General features: G+C 43.2%; 1 protein-coding gene across 6 annotated transcripts in view; it reads right to left on the bottom strand.

Moving 5' to 3' along the window:
• Positions 1–969: 969 nt before the first annotated feature.
• The window catches only part of CAB39L (calcium binding protein 39 like), a 60,734-nt gene continuing 39,901 nt past the window's right edge, over positions 970–21,802 (bottom strand). For all 6 annotated transcript variants that reach the window (XM_074535417.1, XM_074535420.1, XM_074535418.1 and 3 more), the window contains 6 exons: positions 20,343–20,461; positions 15,776–15,944; positions 12,208–12,267; positions 10,596–10,661; positions 9,938–10,081; positions 970–2,815 (listed from right to left, as the gene is read on the bottom strand). In XM_074535417.1, the coding sequence (XP_074391518.1) occupies positions 2,636–2,815; positions 9,938–10,081; positions 10,596–10,661; positions 12,208–12,267; positions 15,776–15,944; positions 20,343–20,461 (738 nt within the window). In that variant the 3' untranslated portion in view covers positions 970–2,635. The remainder of the gene's footprint in view (positions 2,816–9,937; positions 10,082–10,595; positions 10,662–12,207; positions 12,268–15,775; positions 15,945–20,342; positions 20,462–21,802) is intronic.

Below are 21,802 nucleotides of genomic sequence, written 5' to 3'. Positions count from 1 at the left end.
GCTTTTTATTCTTTCAAAGATCTAAGCAAGTTGAGTTTGGGGAAGACTCTACTTTGAGATGGGTTGTGTGATCTACTGCAGGACCAGCTTCTGGTAAGACAAGCTGCAAGGGCCCTGGCATGTGTCATTTTACCTGTAAGACCTCTTCTTCCCCTCCCTGTTGCAGACACACACACAGATCCCCTTTTTCACAAGCCCTCCTTACCACCTGCTTTCTCATGTGGTACAAAGACTCTTTGCCCTGGAAAAGGCTTCCTTTGCAGGGCCAGGGCCCATCACTGTTTCCTGTTGGCCTGACACCTCTCTGCCCACGCTCACCAGGGTCTCTTTGTGTTACCATCAGGTTTGGGTCTCTTCAAGTGCTCCTCTGTGTGCAGACCATGCAGACAAAGCACTGCCAGTGTGACCCCTCACAGACTCTCTGGGCACCTCTGTGTGGGTCATGCTCCCTTCGTCAAGGGCAGGCGTTCCCCAGCAACACACCATGAGACACTTTTTCCTAGCACGGGCTGGAAGCCCAGTGTTCTCATGTGACTCCAGAGGCTGAGGCAATGGACACGTGTCTCTGTGTTAATCCAGCCCTGGAGACCAGCCCCACCCCAGGAGCTCAGAACACATCCAAGCACCCTTTGGATTTAGGCTCCAGATCTCAGGATCAGACTTAAATGACTGGCTCCAATCACTGTGATTCCAGAGAAGCTCCCTTATCGACCTGCAAGTGACCACTGCCAGCAAGCACCGCCTGCAGGCAGGGGCTGGGACTCATGGCCAGGCCAAGCTGGGCTGGGGTTGCCAGACCCCTGCCAGCCAGGGCTGCAGACCTGATGCTTCAGAGATCATTGGCTTCGAAGGCAGTGCTCATCCCTCTCCATCTGCTGAAACAAGTTGACAAAGGAGAGAAGGAATTTAGCACTATATGGAATCTGGCTATCCTGAAAGGCAAGAGAGAAAAAAACCCAGAGACAGAAATAGAGTGATCAGTAATCATGCCTTTAATAGCTTGTAAATTTTTTTTTTTTTTTAATTCCAGGCAACTAAGATGTACATTTGTTGTGTGTATCTGACATCTGAAAAAAAACCAAGACCACAATCAGTTCTGTTTCTTCCCTTTTCTAAAGCACATAAATTAAAGTATCAGTCACCTCAATATACAACAGTTTAATGAAAGAAAAGGGCTTGTTCTGTTTTTACAATTCAGTGTCACCTGTTACCTGAAGCATTAGATAGAGTTTTAGCTAGAGGACTTTCTAACAGCAAATAGGAAAACTCAGAACTTAGGCTGTCCAGAAAAATTCAAGAAATTTCCACTCCCTGCTCTCAAATTCCACTTCCTACTAAAGCATCAGAATAACATTTTCCTGTTGGAAAACAAAAGACCCCAAAAACTCTTCAAACACACTAGGGAAACTGTCTGTACCATAGAGCTTATTAAACTCAAAACATTTATGATGCAATAACCTCCTCTTCCACAACTTTAACACTGAACCTGAATTCAGGTCAGAATGAACAAGGGCAGAAAATGCCAAACTACAGGTGGCCTTTGGTGCCTGTTGCTGCTCAGTAGCCTGCCAGGCTCTGTATCCAGTAAATGCTCTCAGCTGTGGCAGCACCTGCAGGCTCAGGGACCTCAGCCCACACAGCAAATCTGGCTGAGGCCTTTTCATGATTGCCTTGCTGAACTTAGCTCAACCCTGCCTCACACAGCCAGGACTGGAATTTATATGGAAAGACTCTAGGGACCCTCCTCTCACTCTGATGCTGAGGCTCAGCCCTTGTCACAATTCAGCCAAGCAGCTCTGGCTGCCACCCAGACTGTGGATGGTTTCTGTAGGTTAGGATCACTTTATCAGCAATACAGCACAGCCTTTGATGGAGGGGCGTTGCCCTTGCCTTTTCCCATTACAGGGCACTTGAGCACTGTGTCCATGGGGCTGCTCCTCATGAGACCACAGGGAGCTGGTAGGAAAAGCCTGTGCCCTAGCACGAGATAGATCACACACAGGGAAATGGGAGTTAGGCAGAAATAGCTCAGATGGCTGATATAGCCATCCATTCCCTAGCACTGAATAGAAAACCTCTGATCTAGGGGGGGGAAAGGATGAAAGAACACAAAATGAAGCAAAATCGTGACCTTTACTGCTTTTTCATCTTCCATAGTTTTGACTAAAGAACCTGACCTATAAGTGCAGCTAACTCCAGAGACCAATGTACTCTTTCACAGTCTTGTGTGTGTGCAACGCTAGAACCAAGTCACAACTACAGGTGTGAAGGAACAATGTCACAGTCCTCAGGAGACCTGCTCTGTGCACTTGCCAGTGCTTGAGTTTGCTGATAAAGTTAAGCAAAGAGGTTCATTCTTCTTGAGCACAAAAATTTCTGTCAAACCAGCTTCTATTACAGAGAGATTCTAAACTGACATAAATAATATAATCTTGATTAAAAATAATATATTATTCTAGATTTTTTGGTTTTTTAGTTCTCATGTAAAACCCCTATACTCTTGACATCTAGGAACAAAGACAAAATAAAAACCAGGCACTTGCTGTGCCTTCTCAAGCACTATTGTGGTGTTTAAAAGACACAGAGGAACTTAACAACTGGATTAATGCCTACAGTGGAAAACAAGAGGTGTTCTTCATGCCGTTGGCTTTTTCAAGTCTCGTATTTGCTTAATCAGGTAGTTCTTCTCATCAGTGAATTGTTCATCGTCCGTCCTTTCTTTCTGGAAATTGCTCAGAAACTCAATTAGCTTGGGTTGGTTTTTCAACAGGATCTCCACAATAGGCTGTGTTTTGTTTGGACTGGCCACAAAAACCTAACACGCAAACAAAATCAGGCACAGAGAGACAGCAAGGGGTGGGAACAGAGAGAGAGAGAGAGAGAGAGAGAGAGAGATAGAGGAACATCAGTCACAACATCCCCACAAGTTACAGGGAGATATTCTACTGCTACACACCTTGTCCCAGGGCAGTCAGACAGGAGTTCAAACATGTTGGTTCCACAGCAAACTGAAGCAAAACTATGCCCATGTGTGGTATCGTTTCCCTTTCACTTTGCTCTTTGGTGATAAAAGCTTTTGACTGCAAATCCAGCTGTTGAGAGAGAGCTATCAATCCTCAGATTCTTCCCACCCACAAGACAAATACACAGAAATTAATTATCAGGAGAACGGAAAAGCTTTGTGTCAGTATTGATATAATTTCCATATTAAACCGGGCCTAAAATTAGACTTGCCCGCTTTGTTTTGGTTTGGAAAATTATGTCAGAGGCCTCACTTCCCTCTGCCTAATCCATTCATGGGAGCATGGAAACTTACAGCAGCAAGAGCAGGAGGATTGTGGTGTGCCCAGCACCTTTGCAGTCCTTGCTGACCAGAGGAGGGTGGCATTGCAGGAGGGTGAGGTGAGACGCAGATACTCACCTGGCACAGCCAGCCCAGCATTGTGGTTTACTGGCCTTCTTCAGGACTCTGATTTTTCCTACTATAATCACTAAAGCTGCAGTTTTCCAGCTCTGAACATGACCCCTCATGCCACAATGCTGTTCCTTTAACATTTTCTGAGTTAAGTGCAAAGCTAAGGCTGGTTGCAAAGGCCTACAGTGAAAGGCTCTTTCAGGGACCCCGGGATGGCACAGAGATGGGGCTCTCTTTCCTGGATGTGGGGCAGGAGGGGCAGGTGGGGCGTGGGGCTCACAGTGGGAGCACACGTGCAGCGCCCCGGCCGCCCCAGGAGCAGCTCCCACATCTGGCTGGCTCCGAGGTTTCCATGGCTGGGCAACAAACACCGCCCGAGCGCTTGTGCAACAACAGAAATAACTCCAGTTAGTCTCTGCCCCATGAGAAGAAATTAAGGATGGACAGAGCTGGAAATCATCCAGTTTCCCTCCAAGCCTGTCCAAAGCAGAATGAAAACAAACATCTGCTGACAGCACAGAATGGCATGTTGTCCTGCCGAGCACAGGCAGCACCACCGCGCTGGCTCCCGGTCTGGGGCTCTTCTGCAGGTCCTTTTGTCTCCCCTGAGGTTGTGCCCACAGGAAAACCTGGGCCACATCCAGCTGCCCGGGGAGGAGCTGTGACACTTGATGAGAATCACACACACTCTGTCCTGGGGGGCTGTGCTACAGCCTCTTGTCCCTAAGACAACACCTGGTAAAGGCTGAGGCAGGGCTTAGGCTGCACCCACTGCTAGGCTTCATACTCCAAATTCAGAGGATGTTATACTAGTGGTGGGGAAAGTGCCACATCAGGGGAAGATGTGGAAGGAGTGGGGTTCCACACACACCAACAGTATCCCACTGAGCACTTCTGCCCAAACAGGAAACTAGAAGTACTTTTTCATTTCACAAAGGTGAGACAAAGCATCTGCTCTTAAACTCCGGCATCCTGATGCTAGAGTAATCTTAATCTGTGTCTATGTTTTTGTCTCCCCTGGATCCCTCCTCCTCAGGCTTCTCCTAGAAGTCCCTGCTTCGAAGTACTTTGCCCTTTGCTGTGCAGGAAGAGCTGCAACCTCTGCCATGCTGGGTGAAAACTTCCCAAGTGCATTACAAAGTTTTCCTTGATCTGGTGTCCAGGACAATACACTTTCTACAGTTATTCACAAAGGCCTCCACCTTGCCCTTCTCTAATTTCCCTGAGCTATCATCTTAAATGATTCCCACTTGCTACCTAAAACTTCTCAAGTGCAGCACTAACAGTCCCCAAGGATCCCTTTTGAGCAGTCCCTTTCCTGCACAATGCCCAAAGTACTCACAGGGCAGCCTCTTACCAGGGGCACACCTGCCTGGGATGTTGCTGTGAACTGGGATGGCCAGTTCACAGCAACAGCTGCAGCATCTGAAAGCAGCATCTCCTCCTTTGCAAATAACTTTGATAAACTGCTATTGATGCATTGGTTCCCCTCAGACTGGGAGAAAAAGGGTTTGGGGATGTAAATATGAATGTGCTTTACAGATTTCCACTCTTGCTTTATCTACACAAATCTTGAGATCTCCTGAGCATGGACATGTGGCTCTGGATGAGGCTGCAGCACTTCATGCTCTCACCTGGAACAGCCCCAGGATGCAGCTCCCTGTGTGCTGACCTACAGCAGGTGATCATGCTAATGCAAGCTGGATACTTCCAGGAGTTGGACTATGATAAGCCCCCAGTCATCTGGATGAGCTGCCATGGGGAAAAGCAGGATGTAAGCCTACAGGCAGGGATTTACAGATCTTCATAAGAAATTTTTATTTTGGAGTTCAGTTCACCCTTGGTGATGAGGAGAAGAAGCTGTGAGCTACACTGGCAAGACCCACATGTTCAGAAATCATCTGATGACAATGCAAATGGAAACCATCAAAGAAGGCCTGGCCTTGAAGTGCTGAACATCTTCCTTCAATGAATATTAGGCCTCCTTAATATTTATCTGAAGAGTGACTCTCACAATGAAGAAATCTAAATAATTCTTGTTGTAAAAGCTCTCTGCTCTGCAAACAGGACTGGAAGGTTGGTGGTAAACCTAGTAAATAGTATTTCATATTGGACCTACCACTGGTATTACCACAGCAAATAATAAAGAACCTAGTTTCATAGAAGCCATCACATCCTGTTTATCTTCCTGCTCAACTATTTATAGATTACAATCTTCCCCTTGCAAAACTGGCAAAGTGAACATTCAAACAAAGATCATCTCAGCTGCCAGTCTTGCTCAGTGTCAACAGGGACTAGTAAAGAGAGAATGCTTAAGGACCAGAAAATTCCTGAAATGTTATTCAATACTTTGGCTAAGCAAACAAAATCAATTCTGTCAGTATCAACTGACCGGTTTCACAGAGCCCAGGAGCAGGACCACCACAAGACTTTATGTTAGAAAGGGTCCCCTTCAATCAGAACTCTGTATTGGCATAGAGAAGGAGATCAATCCCTAAAACCAGAAACATTATTAATGCTATCTGGAACATTTCAACTAAAATGAAGTTGGATCAAACCACAGAGAACTTGGTTTCGCCTGTGGTTTTATTATGAAAAGATATATGTTCTAGAGCACTAAATTCAGACAGATGAGAGAGACAGAGACCCAAAATAAAGACAGTACCCATATAAAAATTCCAGCTCTAAATATAGCTGTCTCAAAAAGAGAAAGCTCCATTTCATGAGTATTTGCAAAAGACCTGGAATGAAAATCAACTCTAAAGCTTATAAAGTTATTGAAAGTGGAATAGTTACCTTCTCCATTAAAAGTCTTAATGTATTTCTTCAAACAAACATCAAAATTACTTGACCAAAGAATTTGACCTTATTTCCTTACAATTAATAACCAGGCATTACAACTTTCTGGGGCAAAAGCAGAGCAAGAGCAATTACAGGATGCCCTGGACTGAGCATTTTAGGACTTGCTCTGGGGTCACGCACGATGTCACTGTCAGGACACTGCACACACAGAACACACAAGGTTCATGCTGCTTACAGAACAATGCTTCACATAATAATCCTTGTCCTTTAGATTATCCAGCTGAGAAACAGAGAGGACACATCCCCATAAACACGGCCTCAGCTTCGCACCAAGAGCAAACTTGTCAGTATGGTCAAATTATGTGAGGCTGTTTGCAAAGCAAGCTGCAGGAGGTAGCTTGTAATGTGCACGAAAGAGAATGGAAAAATGAAACTGAGGTCACAAAACACAGTGTACCCGTTCTATTTTTAGATTTAAACAGTAAAATATATCTTGCTAAATGTCCCCTTAAGAGCAAGAAAGTCATATAATCCCAGCTCACTGCTACAGGGTGTTTTCCTCAAAATCAGCAAATTGTTTATGTGAAATCCAAGAGAGCTGTTCCTATCCTTTGTTTTTGGATATGTGAAGTCAGACGAATCCCTGCACCACGTTCACATAGGTCTGAAAGATACAGCCTGCCCTACAGACAGACAAACTTGAAGGAGGCTCCACTAACGGAACACATCCCAAACCCACCAGAGGAGCTGGAGAGCCCTTCCCAGTATTTGATCCCCAAAGTGTGTGCACTTGAGACCAACATCTCTCCACTGAAATCACTACAGAGAAGAGCCAGTGACTCTCAAAGCCCACAGCTCTGAGTGATCCCCTCGGATTATTTATGAAGGAGGAGGGAAGGGGTGAGGTCTGTTAGCTTTTCCTCATGATTAAACACTGGGTAATCCTTATGCATACGTTGCCTGGGACATCCAGTTTTACAAAGCAGCTGCAGACCTTTAGGATGGTGCTGCAAGGCAGAAGGTCCATTTTTCTTCAGGCAAAAGAAGAGAAGGGGCTGGAATTAGGAGGAAGATCAACCATCTCCTAAGTGGAGAATGAAAAAAGGCACTCCAAGTGGGCGCTCTGTCTTCATTTTCCCACTCACAGTAAGTCGAGTGAATTAAATATTCTCAGAGCTTGGGGGTATTGGCATTTTCAACCACAAAATGTTCCTCCAAAATAAGTTTGCACTAGAAGTGGTCATCACTTTCATCTCTATCTCACAGTTTCAAATCTCCAATAATTAGAAATTGCCTCAGGCAGTAAGAGTCATAAGCCTTTTTTTGGGTCAGCTGGAGCACGGGAACGTTGGAATCTGGATGCTTACAAAACAAACACTTTTTCATTTCAACTGTGTCTAACTGGTAAAACATCTAAATCAGGTAATTTAAACCTAAATCTTTTGGCAGCTCAGACAGAGCAGCAAGTATCCACTTCTCAGCAGACCTTTGATTCCAAATCACTGAGGTTAGTCTACTGTAATTTCAGCCAGGACTGCATAGGTATTTTGCAAGCATAATTTTAAAATGCAGGCACAGTTCAAAATTTATGAGATTAGAAGCTGAGGACAAGATTCCTCTCCCAGTTACATTAACATGGAATTCTACAGCTGACAAAATAACTGGGCTGAGGGACACAAAACCAGAAACAGGACTCAGGAACACTGTAGAACTGGGCACAAAAAAAAAAACTTAAAGACAAAGCCAGTCTTTAAATACGTAAGGATTTCAGTAGAATTTAGGATTCTAATTCTTTAATTCTCAAGAATTTAGAACTCAATTTAAGAAGTGAAATCAGGGAAAAGATCTTCTCTGACCCTCGCTACAAAGCTAATTCACAATGCAATTTCCTGTAACAAACCCTATAAAGACCCTTCCCCCTGGGGAGGAGCTGGATGCTGCTGCATCCAGGCAGCCCAGATCCTCAGTGAGGGGGATCCTATAAGTGGAGCTGCTGCACCTCTACAGTTACTCCATAGTGTGCTGCTGGAGGTTGTGATTGAGCAATTTCCAATTTCCAGCTGATCAGGTTCTGCTCTGAGTCTGCAGCTCCCCGCCATGAGCCCCGTGTGTGTGAGGCAGCGTGAGGAATGCCATGGGAATGCCCTGGCCCCCTGAAGTGCTGCTGACTGGCACCACTGGAGGTGTCTGAGGACAGAGTTTGGCCCTTTGAACTGAAGAGACACAACACCACTGTTGCTCATGGTTTGTTCTGCTGGCACTCCAAGGTCCAAGCTTATTTCCACATGGCAGCAACTGCAAGTGGTCAAGCAAGGATGAGCCTGCAATATCCCCACTCTAATTGGAAATGGGATGCAACACACTGGAAGGGAAGAATGGGAAGGCAGAATAGGAGGAACAGCAATGTGTGACATGGTTGCACCCTGGGATCCTTTTACATTATTCCAAGACCTGTTAAATGTCTCCTAAAATAAGTGAAATCGGTCATTCCCAAGGCCTAGTCCATGCCTATCATTAATTCGGGAATTCAGGAACAGCAACTCATGTCCTTCATAAATAAAAATCTTGCATTTATTCACAGAGTGGCTAAGAAACCCAAATCCTCTGATACCTTCTCTCCACTGGCATCTCAAAGGCTGCAAGTATCTGGAGCCAGACTGCTTGCTTATCTTGGAGCCACACACCTCCTGATAAGGAGGAGGAGTACAAGTTACTCACAGTGGTTCAGCTAACTGGAGGAAGTCAGCAAGGGAACAGCTTACCAAGCCACTTATTTCATGAAAGGAATTTTCTTTTAATCCTCCTTGAAGATTTTTTTTTTCTTTTACAAAACTAAAAGCTTTTTGAAGAAGCTGCACATTCTCTAAGTCTCCACACTGAAGATCTGAAAGTTTTTTTCCAAATCAGAAATGGCAAAAGTACAATATTTAACAGGTCACTCTGAATTTGTGGAGGGTGTTGTAACCTCTTCTCACAGTCATTTGGTGTTATCTGGTATCTTTCTTAGCCAGCTTAGGGAAGGGATATCCTTAGAGGCCCAAAATTCCTCTTCTGATAATCATTAACAACTGTATTTATAGTTTGAAATTAACTTGTTCATTCCAAATTAGAGTAAGTTTTGCATAACAATCTGACTCACCCTCTGTTTCAGAGCAGAGAACTCTTTTGATGGGAAAATTGTAAACTTCTAACTTATTAACATTGATCACCATGAAAAAAGGGACACTGGTTGGGCCTGGTAATTTTTTAACTCTGCAATAATGTCACTGCAAAATGATGGAAGGATAAAACTCATTTCAAGCTCAGATTTACCAAACCTTTCTATTACCTTTAAAAGCATATTGTGCTTGCACTGACGCCCAGCACCAGCACAACCCACTCTTAATATAAGGCAGAGTTTTAAGGCTTTTTTTAATCTTTATTCAGAATCACGTGGTAAAATGATCCAGGAGTGTGGAGAAGATCCCCTGGATACTACCTAGAGGTTGTGTACTACTGTAGCAATGGCTACTTGACTGACTACCCCCAGCTTAAACCAAAATGATGCTGCTTGAGGTCTCACCTGAAGGCCCTTTTCAATTATGACACTCTCAAATACTGCAAGTGACTGTAAACCTCAGCCTTTGCCTCAATTTCCTGGACTTCTTCTTGCCTACCTTGAAAGATCTTTTTATGAGAAGAAGAGAAAATCTGCCACCTCTACAACTCATACTGGCTCACCTTGAACACATGGAATGCTTCAAACTGAATGTTGGGGCTTTTATCTCGCAGCAAGTTCATCATCAGCTTCAGGTTTTCGGGTTTGCTGATGTATTTCGTCATGATGGCAAAGTTGTGTCTGTCCAGGATCAGTTCACCCAGAAGCTGTAAACAAAATTAGAAAAATAATGCTCATCTTCCAAATACCACAGAGATCCTGTGTTTGGGCTGGGTGCAACAGGGGCTGGTGTGAGTATCTGGGACAAAAGCAAGTGTAGACAAAGACCTTCATTTAATTGCCATGTTCCATTCACAGCCCCCTCTGCCTCCATGTGCAGGCCTTGTCACACTTGGTGTCCCAGACAGAGACTGCCACGTTACTGCCAAGCTCATTGTAACCATGTTTGGAACCAAAGCTCATTGTAACCACGTTCTGAACCAAAGCCCAGATCCGAGCTCAGAGGAGAAGGGACAGCACACGTTCCATAAAATGGCCCAGTGCTTCCCCAGAGGCCCAGGAAAGAACAGACACAGTGAGCTCCTGTGCTTTTCAGGAAGAGCATCACAAGCCCTTAGTCCTTCTGTTGATAGAAGAATGGCTGCTCCATTGCCATACATGCACCTCAATATTCTGCATAACACAGAGTACAAATTTAGGAGGAAAGTGCTGAGACTTTACCTTCAAAGACTGTCTCTTTGTTACATAATTCTCAGAATGAAGGAGTTTTTCATAGTCCTCAAAGATCTAGAGTAACAAGAAAACACAAATGCATCAGATGAATGTCCATCCTTCCTTCTCACTGCTGCAGCAGTGCCACCCTCTAACACTTCACTGCAATGCCAGGCCCAGCTCTTGTGGCCTTTCCTCTTGGCTGGTTATCACACAGGGAATTAACTAATGCCCAGGAACACTCCTCTTCCAAGTGCTGCAGAGGGGGAATACCACATATGGACTGGACGGAACAGGGGCTGGCGTGAGCCAACTGGGACATAAGAAGCCAGTGCTTGCACAGCCTTCTCTTACAGAAGGGTGACTGCTGCCAGGACATGTGGGCCCAGCACACAATGTCCACTCACTCATATCATGGTCACGCCTGGCTGTGTGACTCAATGCAACACCCCAAAATGGCGAAGGGGACTCCCAAATGCTCCTTTTGCCAGATGCCACCTCATCTGCCTTCAGCACCATCACTCGTTAAAGCTCTTTGCCCAGCAAGGGTCACTAGGAGCAAAGTGTGTGCTGGATTTTTCAGGGATGGATCAAGGGGATCTTGTGGTCAGGAAGACTGAGAGACAAGGCTGCAATATGTTCACACTACCTACCAAACAAGCAGGAAAAATCAACATGGCTATCCAATAGTCACAAAAAAAAAACCCAAACAAAAACCCAAAAAAAAGTTCCTTAGGCAATCGATACTCAAAAATGTAAAATGTCAAATAAATGTAGAATGGGGACTGTTCCAGTGCAGTGCTCCAGTATTAAGAGAAAAGATTAGCAGAGACGCTTATTTTGCTCCAGCTAAGCTGCATTAGTGACTCAGCAATAATAAGCCTGTTCTTTATTTAACCTTCATGGTAACCAGAATGAAAGAAATTTGTCTTTTCATTTGGCAGTGAAATAAAGAATACCTCAGGTAACACAAAAATGTGACCCACAGTCTAATTCTGTGATCTGTATCAATCCAATTTTAGTTGAATCCAATGGAATTTTTCTGACCCACATTTGGTCCAAAAGGGAGCCAAAAAATCAAAGTGAAAAATAGCAGCCAACCAAGGGGCTAATTGCCTTAGGAAGATAATAGGAATATTCAGACCTCAGTCCCTCATTTAGACACAGGGAATTTCCAGTAATGCTAAAACTTGTTTCAGTAACTCTTCTCAAAGAAGAGTAAATAACACCTGTATGGCCCTGTCAGTGCTGGGGTATCACAGAACTGGTTAAAACCACGCACAAGTTTTCTCCCATATCTGTTTGCAAGTTTCAGTTCCATTCACACTTGAGGAGATCTGATGCACACGGCGAGGAATAAAACTTGCTCTTAACCTGTGATCTCTCCTGAGACCAATCTCTCCTGAGACCTTGGCTGTGTCCCCAGCTGTGTGCAGAGGGGGCATCTGCATTTCACATGCCAGGCATGGATTCTGCTCCAGCACAAAGCAGTGTTTGCTTTTACAGTTCTATGTGAGGAGTTTATACAGAACATGAAACCCTCTGTGTATTTGTTGGTTTTTTTTTTTTGCAGCCAAGCATAAACAGATTTTCTGAAAAGCCTTTCAGCATTGATACTTACTATATCATAATTTTGTTCCAGAAATTCTGCCACCAACAATTTGTGTCTCGTTAGCAGGTCCTGGGGAAGAACAGAGAAAGGTTAGCTGAGAGAGCAAGTGCCTGTGATTGTCTCTTGATTCTCAAATGTATTTCAGCAGTTTTGACCAGAAAGCATTTACAACATGATTTCTATAGGACTTTAGGACTATAGAACTCAATTACTGGAATGCTAACAGAATCAAGACAGACCTATTCTAATACCTTTTCTTTTTTATTGCTGTTTCCCTCCCACCTTCTCTTGCTGTTGATAGATCACATTGCACAGTAGTCACATTAAACAGGGATGGGCAAAAGGAAGAAAGAAAATTAGCCCTTTATGGAGGATGAGCTATGGTCTCCAAGCCAAAACTGGCCTACATGCTTCCCCAGAGCTGGGGATGATGCTAAGCCTGAACTGCTATTGCTCATCTCCAAGAATACAAGGCAAATGGGAATTCAACCACTGTATATCCACCTAGCTACTTAATAATGAAAGCTAGGCACCAACTTCAGCTAAGCCATCCAGGCTCCCTCCACCTCCACCTTCCCTGGAAGGAGTCTCAGGTAGGTGGGATGAGTCTCTTCTGTAGAGCTTTTTCTGCCCAGGGCTGGCTTTCTGACATAAAGCAGCAGCAGCAGACCTTCCAGACAGCTGGACAGACTGCCTCCCACTCCAGAAGGCTAATTAATTCAAATTTAAATTAAAAGAACCTCTCCCACAGAATGGTGATGCTGGTGCTCAGTGACAGAGATGCAAATGTTCATCTCCAGAAGAAACTGTCTTTTTACTGGATGAATAGCTGTGAAATGAGTGGCCAGTGTGAGGTATTTAAGTGTGATTTTTTGTCTTACTGCTTCTTTTAAAATACAACATTGATCTCAATAAAGGCCTGATGAAGTCCATTCAAATTGGTATTTTTCAGTGAATCAAGCTGGTATTTTTCTGCTCTTTTTTATAATCTTTTTCTTGGTTTCCCTACCCAGGCAGAGACTGAAGCTGATCAGGAGCTCAAGCTCAAGCAGATGCACAGACACATCCTCACAAATAAAAGAAATCCTTTACATACTAATCCTTTAATTTATTTTTACCATCAATTATAAGAGGAAAGCAGAGCACTACAAAATCCAGTGCCTGTTTTAAATACATCCCTTCATTTAGCAGGACTGCAGTGACAGCACTTTTAAAGGCTGAAGTGAAACACACGATTCAGGAGCTTTTATGCAGGGCACTTGGAGGCAAGTACAAGTCCTTCAATAGGGGGCACAAATGAAACATAATCCAAAATGAGTTTTTCACAGGAAATGAGGAAGCATGGAGCAGCAGCATTCAGCCAGCACATTCCAACTGCTGCTTGCACTGTCCACAGACAGCTTGTACCTTGAAATACAAGCCCTTTTCCTCTGCATTTTTAACAACTCTGCTTCCTCTCTGCAGTGCACCTGGATAACTTTAATTAAGAAGTACATCTTCAGATCATAATTCCAGTGCTTCCCTACTATAAATATCCTCAGACTTTAATGCACATTTAATTGAGCCCTCCTCTGGTGCATAGACTATCCAAGGCTCTCAGCTCTGAACCAGACACCGCGGTGGCAACTGCAAACCCAACATGGGGACACCAGAAATGAAAATGTGAGTTCAGTAATGCAGCAAGCAAATAATCACAGCACTTCTTTTCCCAGTATTAGAAATGAGGTAGTTCCATATTTCAGTTGCTTCCACATCATCTCTTGCTGTTCCAGCTATTCCGAGTAACAGACAAACAGGAGATGAAAAGAGCAGCTGGTTTCTTTCCAGAACTGACCATGTATCAGGTGCTAAGAGACAATTCCAAAAAAAACTTTAAAATGCTGTTTATACATTTACCCCAAGCATTTTAAAAGGTGAACTCTGTCCTTTGTCTGAGGATGAACTGCCCTCATGCTCCTCTCTTTCCAGTGCACGCGAGGATGTAGAATCCTATTTTTAAATCCTGCTAAAAATACACTCAGTTCACAGGGGACAGGAGTACATGCTACAGCTGTAGATCTGTGAACAACATCAATCTCTCTTCTTTTTGGGAGGACTGTAGCAGTCTACAGTCCCTGCACAGCTTAACTGACCCTTATCCCCATCCTGCCTCCTGGCTGGGGCGAACACTGCTCATCACCACCAACAAAGTTTGCTGTCCTGCTCCAGCAGGACCTGGGCAGAAGATGCAATTCTCTTCTGTCAAGCTGGGAACTGAGTCCAGGAGCACTTTTTCTGACCAGAGACAAATAGTCTTCTGAGCATAGGGTAAAATGTTTCATGCCAGAAACAGAAGAATTAAATACCTCAGTTATGTTGCATTTTTATACCTTGTCTGTGTTTCTGTGCTACTTTGAATTTCATAACCTTTACCTAATGGACACCACAACAGTGAAACTTAAAATAATGGAAAGATGCTGCAATTGATTAAGGGGTGATTTGAATTGCTAATCCTGCTCAAGTCATTACTGAAGAATGCAATGTTATCTCCATTATGCAAATCTTTGTCCCATTCAGTAGGTTAGTAAACACCAGTAAAAAGCCAGGCTTCAGTGTATGTAGAATCACTGAGCTGAGCTCTAACATTCCTTACAATTACTCCTGAGGTCTATTTAATCATGTTTCGAATTAGCTTTGAAAAGAAAGAATAAACAATGTGTTTCTATGACAGCAGGGAGCTCAGTGATAGAAGAAAAAAAGGAGTTGGATCTATATTTAGAAGAGTCTTTGACTAAAAAGATTTTCCCTCAGCTTTCTTAAACTGTTTTTCAGAAATAAATTAATCTTCCCTGTATGTGGAGTTCACAGGCATCGAATTTATTTTGGGGTTTTTTTTGCTCAGAGACTGTACTAGCACCTGGTGGGAAGGAGGACGGTCACATACAAACTCCAAGAAATTTGGCATCTTCACCCAACTAATTTTTAATGCAACACAAACTCTACACAGTACACTCTGCTCTACACTCTACAGAGCCTATGCAGTGCTTCCACTTACTTGGCTTTCAGCACTACAGTCCTTAGCCTGAACCATGGGTCACAAAAATAAGACTATGAATACATTGCAAAATAATCAGCAGGCTTGGCATTCATCTCTACTTGACTGCTGAGCTCAGAAGGGACAGCAAAAATTACAATTATTTCAAATGCTAGTTTTAAATGTTGCCTTCTATTCACTCGTGTGGTCATGATGGGCAGTGGGTTTGTGGTGGGGGAAGGTAGGGAGAGAAGAAGGTTATGCATTTTACAACAGCTGTAGGTAATACATGATTCATTTGAGTTTTAAATGGTAGCATAAAAGACTGTGAGATATCAAGGTGAAGAGTGTTTATTAAACACAGATTTACATTTCTCTAAAGATTCTTTGCAGAGTTGATCACTGTTGTGAATCCTGCTACAATCAGACCAAGGGTTAATTAATTGTATCCTTTACTGAACAATAAACAAGCCACCCAGTTCAAAGGCACACAGCGCTCAGTGATGACTTCTGATGGAGTGTTGCTTTTGACACAAACTATGATGCATGTACTGAATAATTTACCTTGAATGTAGCAAAGGCATCAGAAGCAATATCAAATGTTGACATTTCCACATATTTAAAAAAGTCTCTGAACTGTTCTGAGAACAGTATGATTTTGGCCAAGGGCTCATGGCGGATGCACTCTCTCAGCATGATTCCACAACGTAAGGCAATATTTGGGGATTCATATCTGGAGAATGAAGAGAAACAGAAAACATCAAAACATAGTAGAAAGAAGATAAACAGGCACCTTTCTAGCAACAGGGAACTTTGTGGCACGGGAACACCTATTGGGAGGGACACCACCCACCAAGGGCAGCTCCCAGCCACAGCGCTGTGCCCAGCTGCAGGACCTCATCCCAAAGCTCAGGAGCAGACACAGACAAGGCTGCCAGAATTCTTCATTGTAAAACTCTCTCTTCCCAAGCCAAACCACATTTTGGTGTAAATTTGCACTACTCCCCCTCTCTGTGGAAAGACCGTGGGGAGTGTGCAACATTTCAACAGAAACCCTTCATCCTTTTGGCCTTGTGAGAAAGCATAGCCTGTACAATATAATAACCTCCCTTTTCAGATTCAGTTCTGAGCTCCTCAGTTTATTCAAGAAAACTGTAACACCTCATGACCATCCATCACCTCCCACTCCTCCTCTAGAGGACATCACTCTGCAGTATTAATGAGGAAAGCAGGAAGAGTCTCTCCAGGCAGTCTACACAGGATTAAGCTTTCTGTAGCTCTGAAATTTATTTTTTTTTTTCTTCAGTTTAGGAGGAGTTGGGCTCAATGCCTCTTCTGCAGAGGCTCTGGCTGTGATGGGACACAAGCAGCCATTCCCCAAGCCACAATCCTGCTATGGCACAGGAGGCCCTGCAATAGCCAGGAGCCAGCACACATCTCACCCTCGGAAAGGAAGGAAGGGAGGGAGGGGGGAGGAAATTCAGATCATCTTCAATTTCTATAAAGTCTTGATTTCTTTAAAGCTGAAATTAATCTGAAACAAAACTGTTAGAAACACATTAAAAAACAAAAAAGATGAAATCCAACAGTCAAGAAAGATTTAAAATTAATTTTTTCCAGCAATTTTCCAGAAATCATGTGAAAGTGGTGAAGTCCAAGGGGACAGAAAGCACTCTCTGTTTCAATAAACTGGTTATATTATATCAGAGCTGTGTATTATCACCCAGAGCTTATCAGCATCATTTTTCTTTTGCACAATTAATTCCTATCACTAGGCCAAAAGAAATACATTTTTTTTAAAAAGGAAGAAAAACACAAAATGCCATCTGTGCTGTAAGTGAGTGGGCCCTCAAATTTACCCCTAGCATGCAGTTTAAAAGAACAGTTGTGTTCTGCAAGCATACCAGAGCTGCATACTTCAACCTGCTGTCAACAATAGTTGGCTTAATGAAAATGGATTGCTATTCCAAACAGGCAAATGAAGCTTCCCACCCTCAAGGAAATGCAGGCACTCAAGCCCCTATTTGTTTTGGTTTGGTGAGGCATTTGCAAACTTGAATTTCTAACTCTTCAGACAGCAAAAATTCACTGATGTTTCCCGTTGAGGCATCAACTCCATTAACAGGAATACTAATTTTTAAGGAAAATGAGGCAGAGCTGCTCCTAGGAGTGCAGCCAGGAAAATATTTAATAGTTGGCTAATGAATATTTTGGTTGGAATAAAAGCAAATTACATTGTTTCCAGCACAATAACTTTTACAAACATTAAGTATCAACAGAATCATTCTTAGTCAAATGCTCCATTATCTGGAAGTGGGTTATGGACCTTTGGCTGTTCACACAAGCAAGGGAAGTTCGGTTTGGTGCCTGGAATAAGCCTGGAAGAAGTTTACAGGCTGCCCAGTCATAGCTAGCATGTCCTTTGCACCCACACTTACATGCAAAGCCACCAGGCAGGAATGATAGAAATGTGATTGAAATCACTTCTAATGAGCAATTAGTGCTCTATGCTGGTGTATTTCCACAGCAGAAAAAAAACAACAACTGAGTTCTTCTCTGTTTGGATGAACTTACAACCTGAAGAAACCCCCACACAGTGAATACTGGAGAGAACTAGAAAATGAAACAATGGACTTGAAGTATTTCAAAACACTTATTGTGAAGTTTGAAAGGGGCAAGACTGAGAGCAGAAAAGCATTTCTGTGCAAGGGGAATCATTCTTCCATGGTTAGTGCAGAAGATGGTACAACGTAAGGTGCACAGACAGGAGATTTGGAAGGCATCAAGCCTGGGAGACACAAGGTCTTAACCAGATGCATTCTGATCTGACTTTACATTACTTGTATAGCCTGGGTTTATCCTTGGGTAGACTCAAGGGGAATTCTCCAACCTCAGCCAATACACCACTAAAGCTTTGGCTGGGCTGTGATGTGAAGAGATCATCACAACACAGGCTGGGGCGGTGTCTAGGGTAGAGATAGCATGTGGCATGAGATACAGATAGATATTCATAAAGAAGCTTCTGAATTTGTCACTTGAGAGAAACAATGCAAGTGCCATAAACTAAGTCCTCAACAGTCACTGTCCTGGAGGGAAAGTATTTTAACTTACAAAGAACAAAGTTATTTCTGGGCTAATGCAATAGGCTGACACCAGAGCAAAAAATTGGCCCAAATACAACTGGTTCTCTGTGTACACCAAATACTGCACTCATCTGAAATCCTACAGACAAAGCCTGCACACAGAAAATAAGATGCTATTAAAGCAAGTGCAAAGCAATCCTTAAAGCAAGTGCAGCAGCAAAGTCAAATAACCTACAGAAAAGAAAGAAAGCAAAAAAAGAAAGTTGAATATGTGCTATGTGTTTTCTGAAGCTGAGAAGCTGGAAGGAAGCAGGCAACAAGTGAAATGAAGCCTAAAAGGTAGGAACTGTTATCTCAAGTTGGCAGTTCCACTGGAGTATGAGACAGGAAACACTGGGTGGGAGCTCTGATTGAAGATCCTTCCCACCTAACACAGCTCACATTAAGCCACAAAAAAGGAACCTCTTGCTTTTGGGGACTGACACAGGGCAGAGGAAATTTTGCATCCAATGGAAGTTCAACAGTCACAGTAATCTTGGGCCATTTCTTTTATAGTCATGGTAGAGGTGATTTTTTTTCTCTCCAGGTAATATCATGATGTCATGTAACAAACACAAAATGGCACAACTCAGCCAAACCCACTTTCCTTTAGCAGAGTTTGATTTCCTGTATTTCCGATAGCATTATATGAATATATATCTATATAGTATAAATAATATAATTCATTCAGCATTAAATAAACAGGAAAACATGTCCTCAAGTCACATTTTCACGTGGTGGTGCCTAACATGAGGCGCTTGTTTCCCTGTCCTGCAGCTGACTGCACACACAGCCCCACGCTGCGGGCATGCAGCAATGTGTGTGTTCAGGGCCCTGCCCTGGCTGCAGGCACAGATTTTGGGCCCCATTTTTAGACAGTCCCAGCAGCAGGACACAGGCAGGGAAGGCATCATCATGTCTGACATCATTACACTCTTCTGCAGCAGCTGCTCAGGCTGGGCAGGACTGACTCTGGGCTCCTACTGATGGATTCAACTGCACTTTTTAACAGAAATTACAGAAATGGCAATTCTGAGCCAGTGCAGCGCTGCAGAGAGCCAGTCAAGACATCATGAACAAGGATCTCAAGGACCACAGACACTGCTGCATGCAGCAAGAGTCCCAAAAAAAAGCATCTAAGTGATGCTATTTAAATTCATCCACCAGCTCAGGTCACTTGCTGTAAAATGTCTGTCAGAAGCATATATGCATAAAAACTTTACTATCTTCTTAATATTCCTGGTTGCTACAGATGCCAAAGAAAATCTGGGACATAATCCAAAAATATTTTTATCTTTAAATAAAGCCCAGACATATGGTAGTGATACATGCTCAATGTGCAAGATCAAAATGAGTGAAAAACTGAAAAAGCAAAGACAGAGAAAAGGGAAGAAAATTATTGTATATACATAGGAAATTAAAAACAGTTTATAATAATGATGGAGAGAATTATCATCGTTGTCCTGAGGTTTAAAAGACCAAAAAAAATTAATGCTGAAAGTTGTGGAGTTAATTACAGAAAGAATGTAAAGTTGAAGTTCATTTGTGGCCACAAGTGTTGGAGAAGTCTGTCCCACAGGCACAACTAGTCTTTTAATGCATTTTTGCTTCTCTCTGTTCTACCACTCAGTTATTTACAGACACCACTGCTGGTCACTCCTGCAGTGCAAAAAGGTCTAAATGAACGTGAGCGGTCACCAGCAATGCTACACAAGAGTTCACGGTGAGAAATGGAGTACACATCACATGGAGTGCAGTCAAAAACAACCAGCACATAATTATTTCAACATGAAGGTTTGGTGAAGAAATAACAGCCAAATGGAATAATCTGATCATGAAAAAGTATAGAGTTCCATAGAAAGAATGTCAACAGGAAAAAGAGTAAGAAAGCTGGAACAAAATCTGAAACCCCTTTCTTTTTTTTAACTAAAGGTGAGAAAGTAGATGAACTGCACTGCCAGCATGTTTCAGGCAATGCTCTTTAATGAAACTCAAATTAAAGCACCTACCCTTTTAGAAGCATGAATAGGATATGTGGATGGGCACTAATGTATTCCACAGTAGGGCTGCGTGTGCCAATTTGTCTTCGCAAGATGTTGTTGAATATCTGGGAAACATCCTTTTTGCCCTGTTAAAGAAGCAAAATATATCTTTGCTTAGAAAAACACGAGCAAACAACCATTTACTATATCAATTTAAAGTGCAAATGAAACTGAAATCAGAACAGCTCAGCCTGTTTTTTTTCCTCCTGAGCCTCTGCCTCATATTTGCTGTTTCTCCAATGCCACAGGAAGGCTTCTTCCTTCGGGCAGCTCTGAAGGCTCCCGACTTCCCCACTCCCATTTGCACCTTGTTTTCCCTAAATGAAGATGTGCATTCCTCCTACACTGGTTATTTCAAATAGGAACACTAAAGCACATTAAAAGCAAGCCCCGACCCCGAGCCAAGCCTGCAGCTGCTGTGTGTGCTGTTACTCCCATAGCCTCCAAGGATGTGAGTAACAGAGCTGGCACCAAACCACTGCCACACTGCCTACACTTAAAAAGCTAAAGCTTTTTATCACTCCAGTGCAAACAACTCCAAGTGTGTGATCACATTTCTGAAAATCAGGGTTAAATTTAACCTGTGCCGATTATTTACCACGGAAAATGGAATAACTGCTGCCAATAAAATGGCTGCATCACGTGTGTGTCTCTGCTTTAATCAAAGCTAAAGTCCTTCTCTTTGTCCTGATGTTGTGCTGTATGCACCCATCTACACGCACAGCTTGTCTCCAAATGCTTCCCTGTGCACACAGCTTTCCAGGTCTTTCCAAATCATGTTCTGTTCAGTCAGAGGGCTCACCAATACATCTTGCATTTGAATTCCACGTCCTCCCCCACCACTTTCTCCCCTGGCACAGCAGCCAGATTGATGTGAAGTTCAGGGACGTGGGAGATGCTGCACTCAGGACCAGTAACCAAGGCACTGAGTCAACAGCAGGTCACTATGCACAGGGCAAGCTAAAGCAAAAGGTCACCTATAATCTGTACATGCTGATGGATCTCTCTTGGGAGGACAAACATTCCTTGGCAGAGAAATTATTGAATGTTTGAAGCCAAGGAGCAGACAGTTTCACACGGAGGAAAATTCCCTGGTTTCACCTCTGCAAATAAATCAGTGCCGAGGAACACAAAATATTCTGCCTTCCTACTTGTTCCAGCCCAGCTGGCTTGGAGACTTGGAGACTCTGGGAATTAAACAGGAGAATCAAATCAGTGCAGGCCAGTCCATCTGCCTTTATCTGCAACACTTTCTTTGACCCTTGGACATAATTTCAAATAGGCTAATTCTGTATAAAGTCATCCCATTCTCCCCTGTCTTTACAACACCCATATCATATGCCTGGAATCCTGTGATCCCCATGGGCTTCAGCAGTTATTCCAAGATGAAAACAATTCAGACAGAGAAGAGCTGTTGAAAGGGTGAG

The sequence above is a fragment of the Zonotrichia albicollis genome, chromosome 2, assembly GCF_047830755.1.
Source record: "Zonotrichia albicollis isolate bZonAlb1 chromosome 2, bZonAlb1.hap1, whole genome shotgun sequence".
NCBI lineage: Eukaryota > Metazoa > Chordata > Aves > Passeriformes > Passerellidae > Zonotrichia > Zonotrichia albicollis.
Note: the sequence above shows the minus strand (reverse complement) of the source record. Positions and strands in the feature narration are given on the sequence as shown.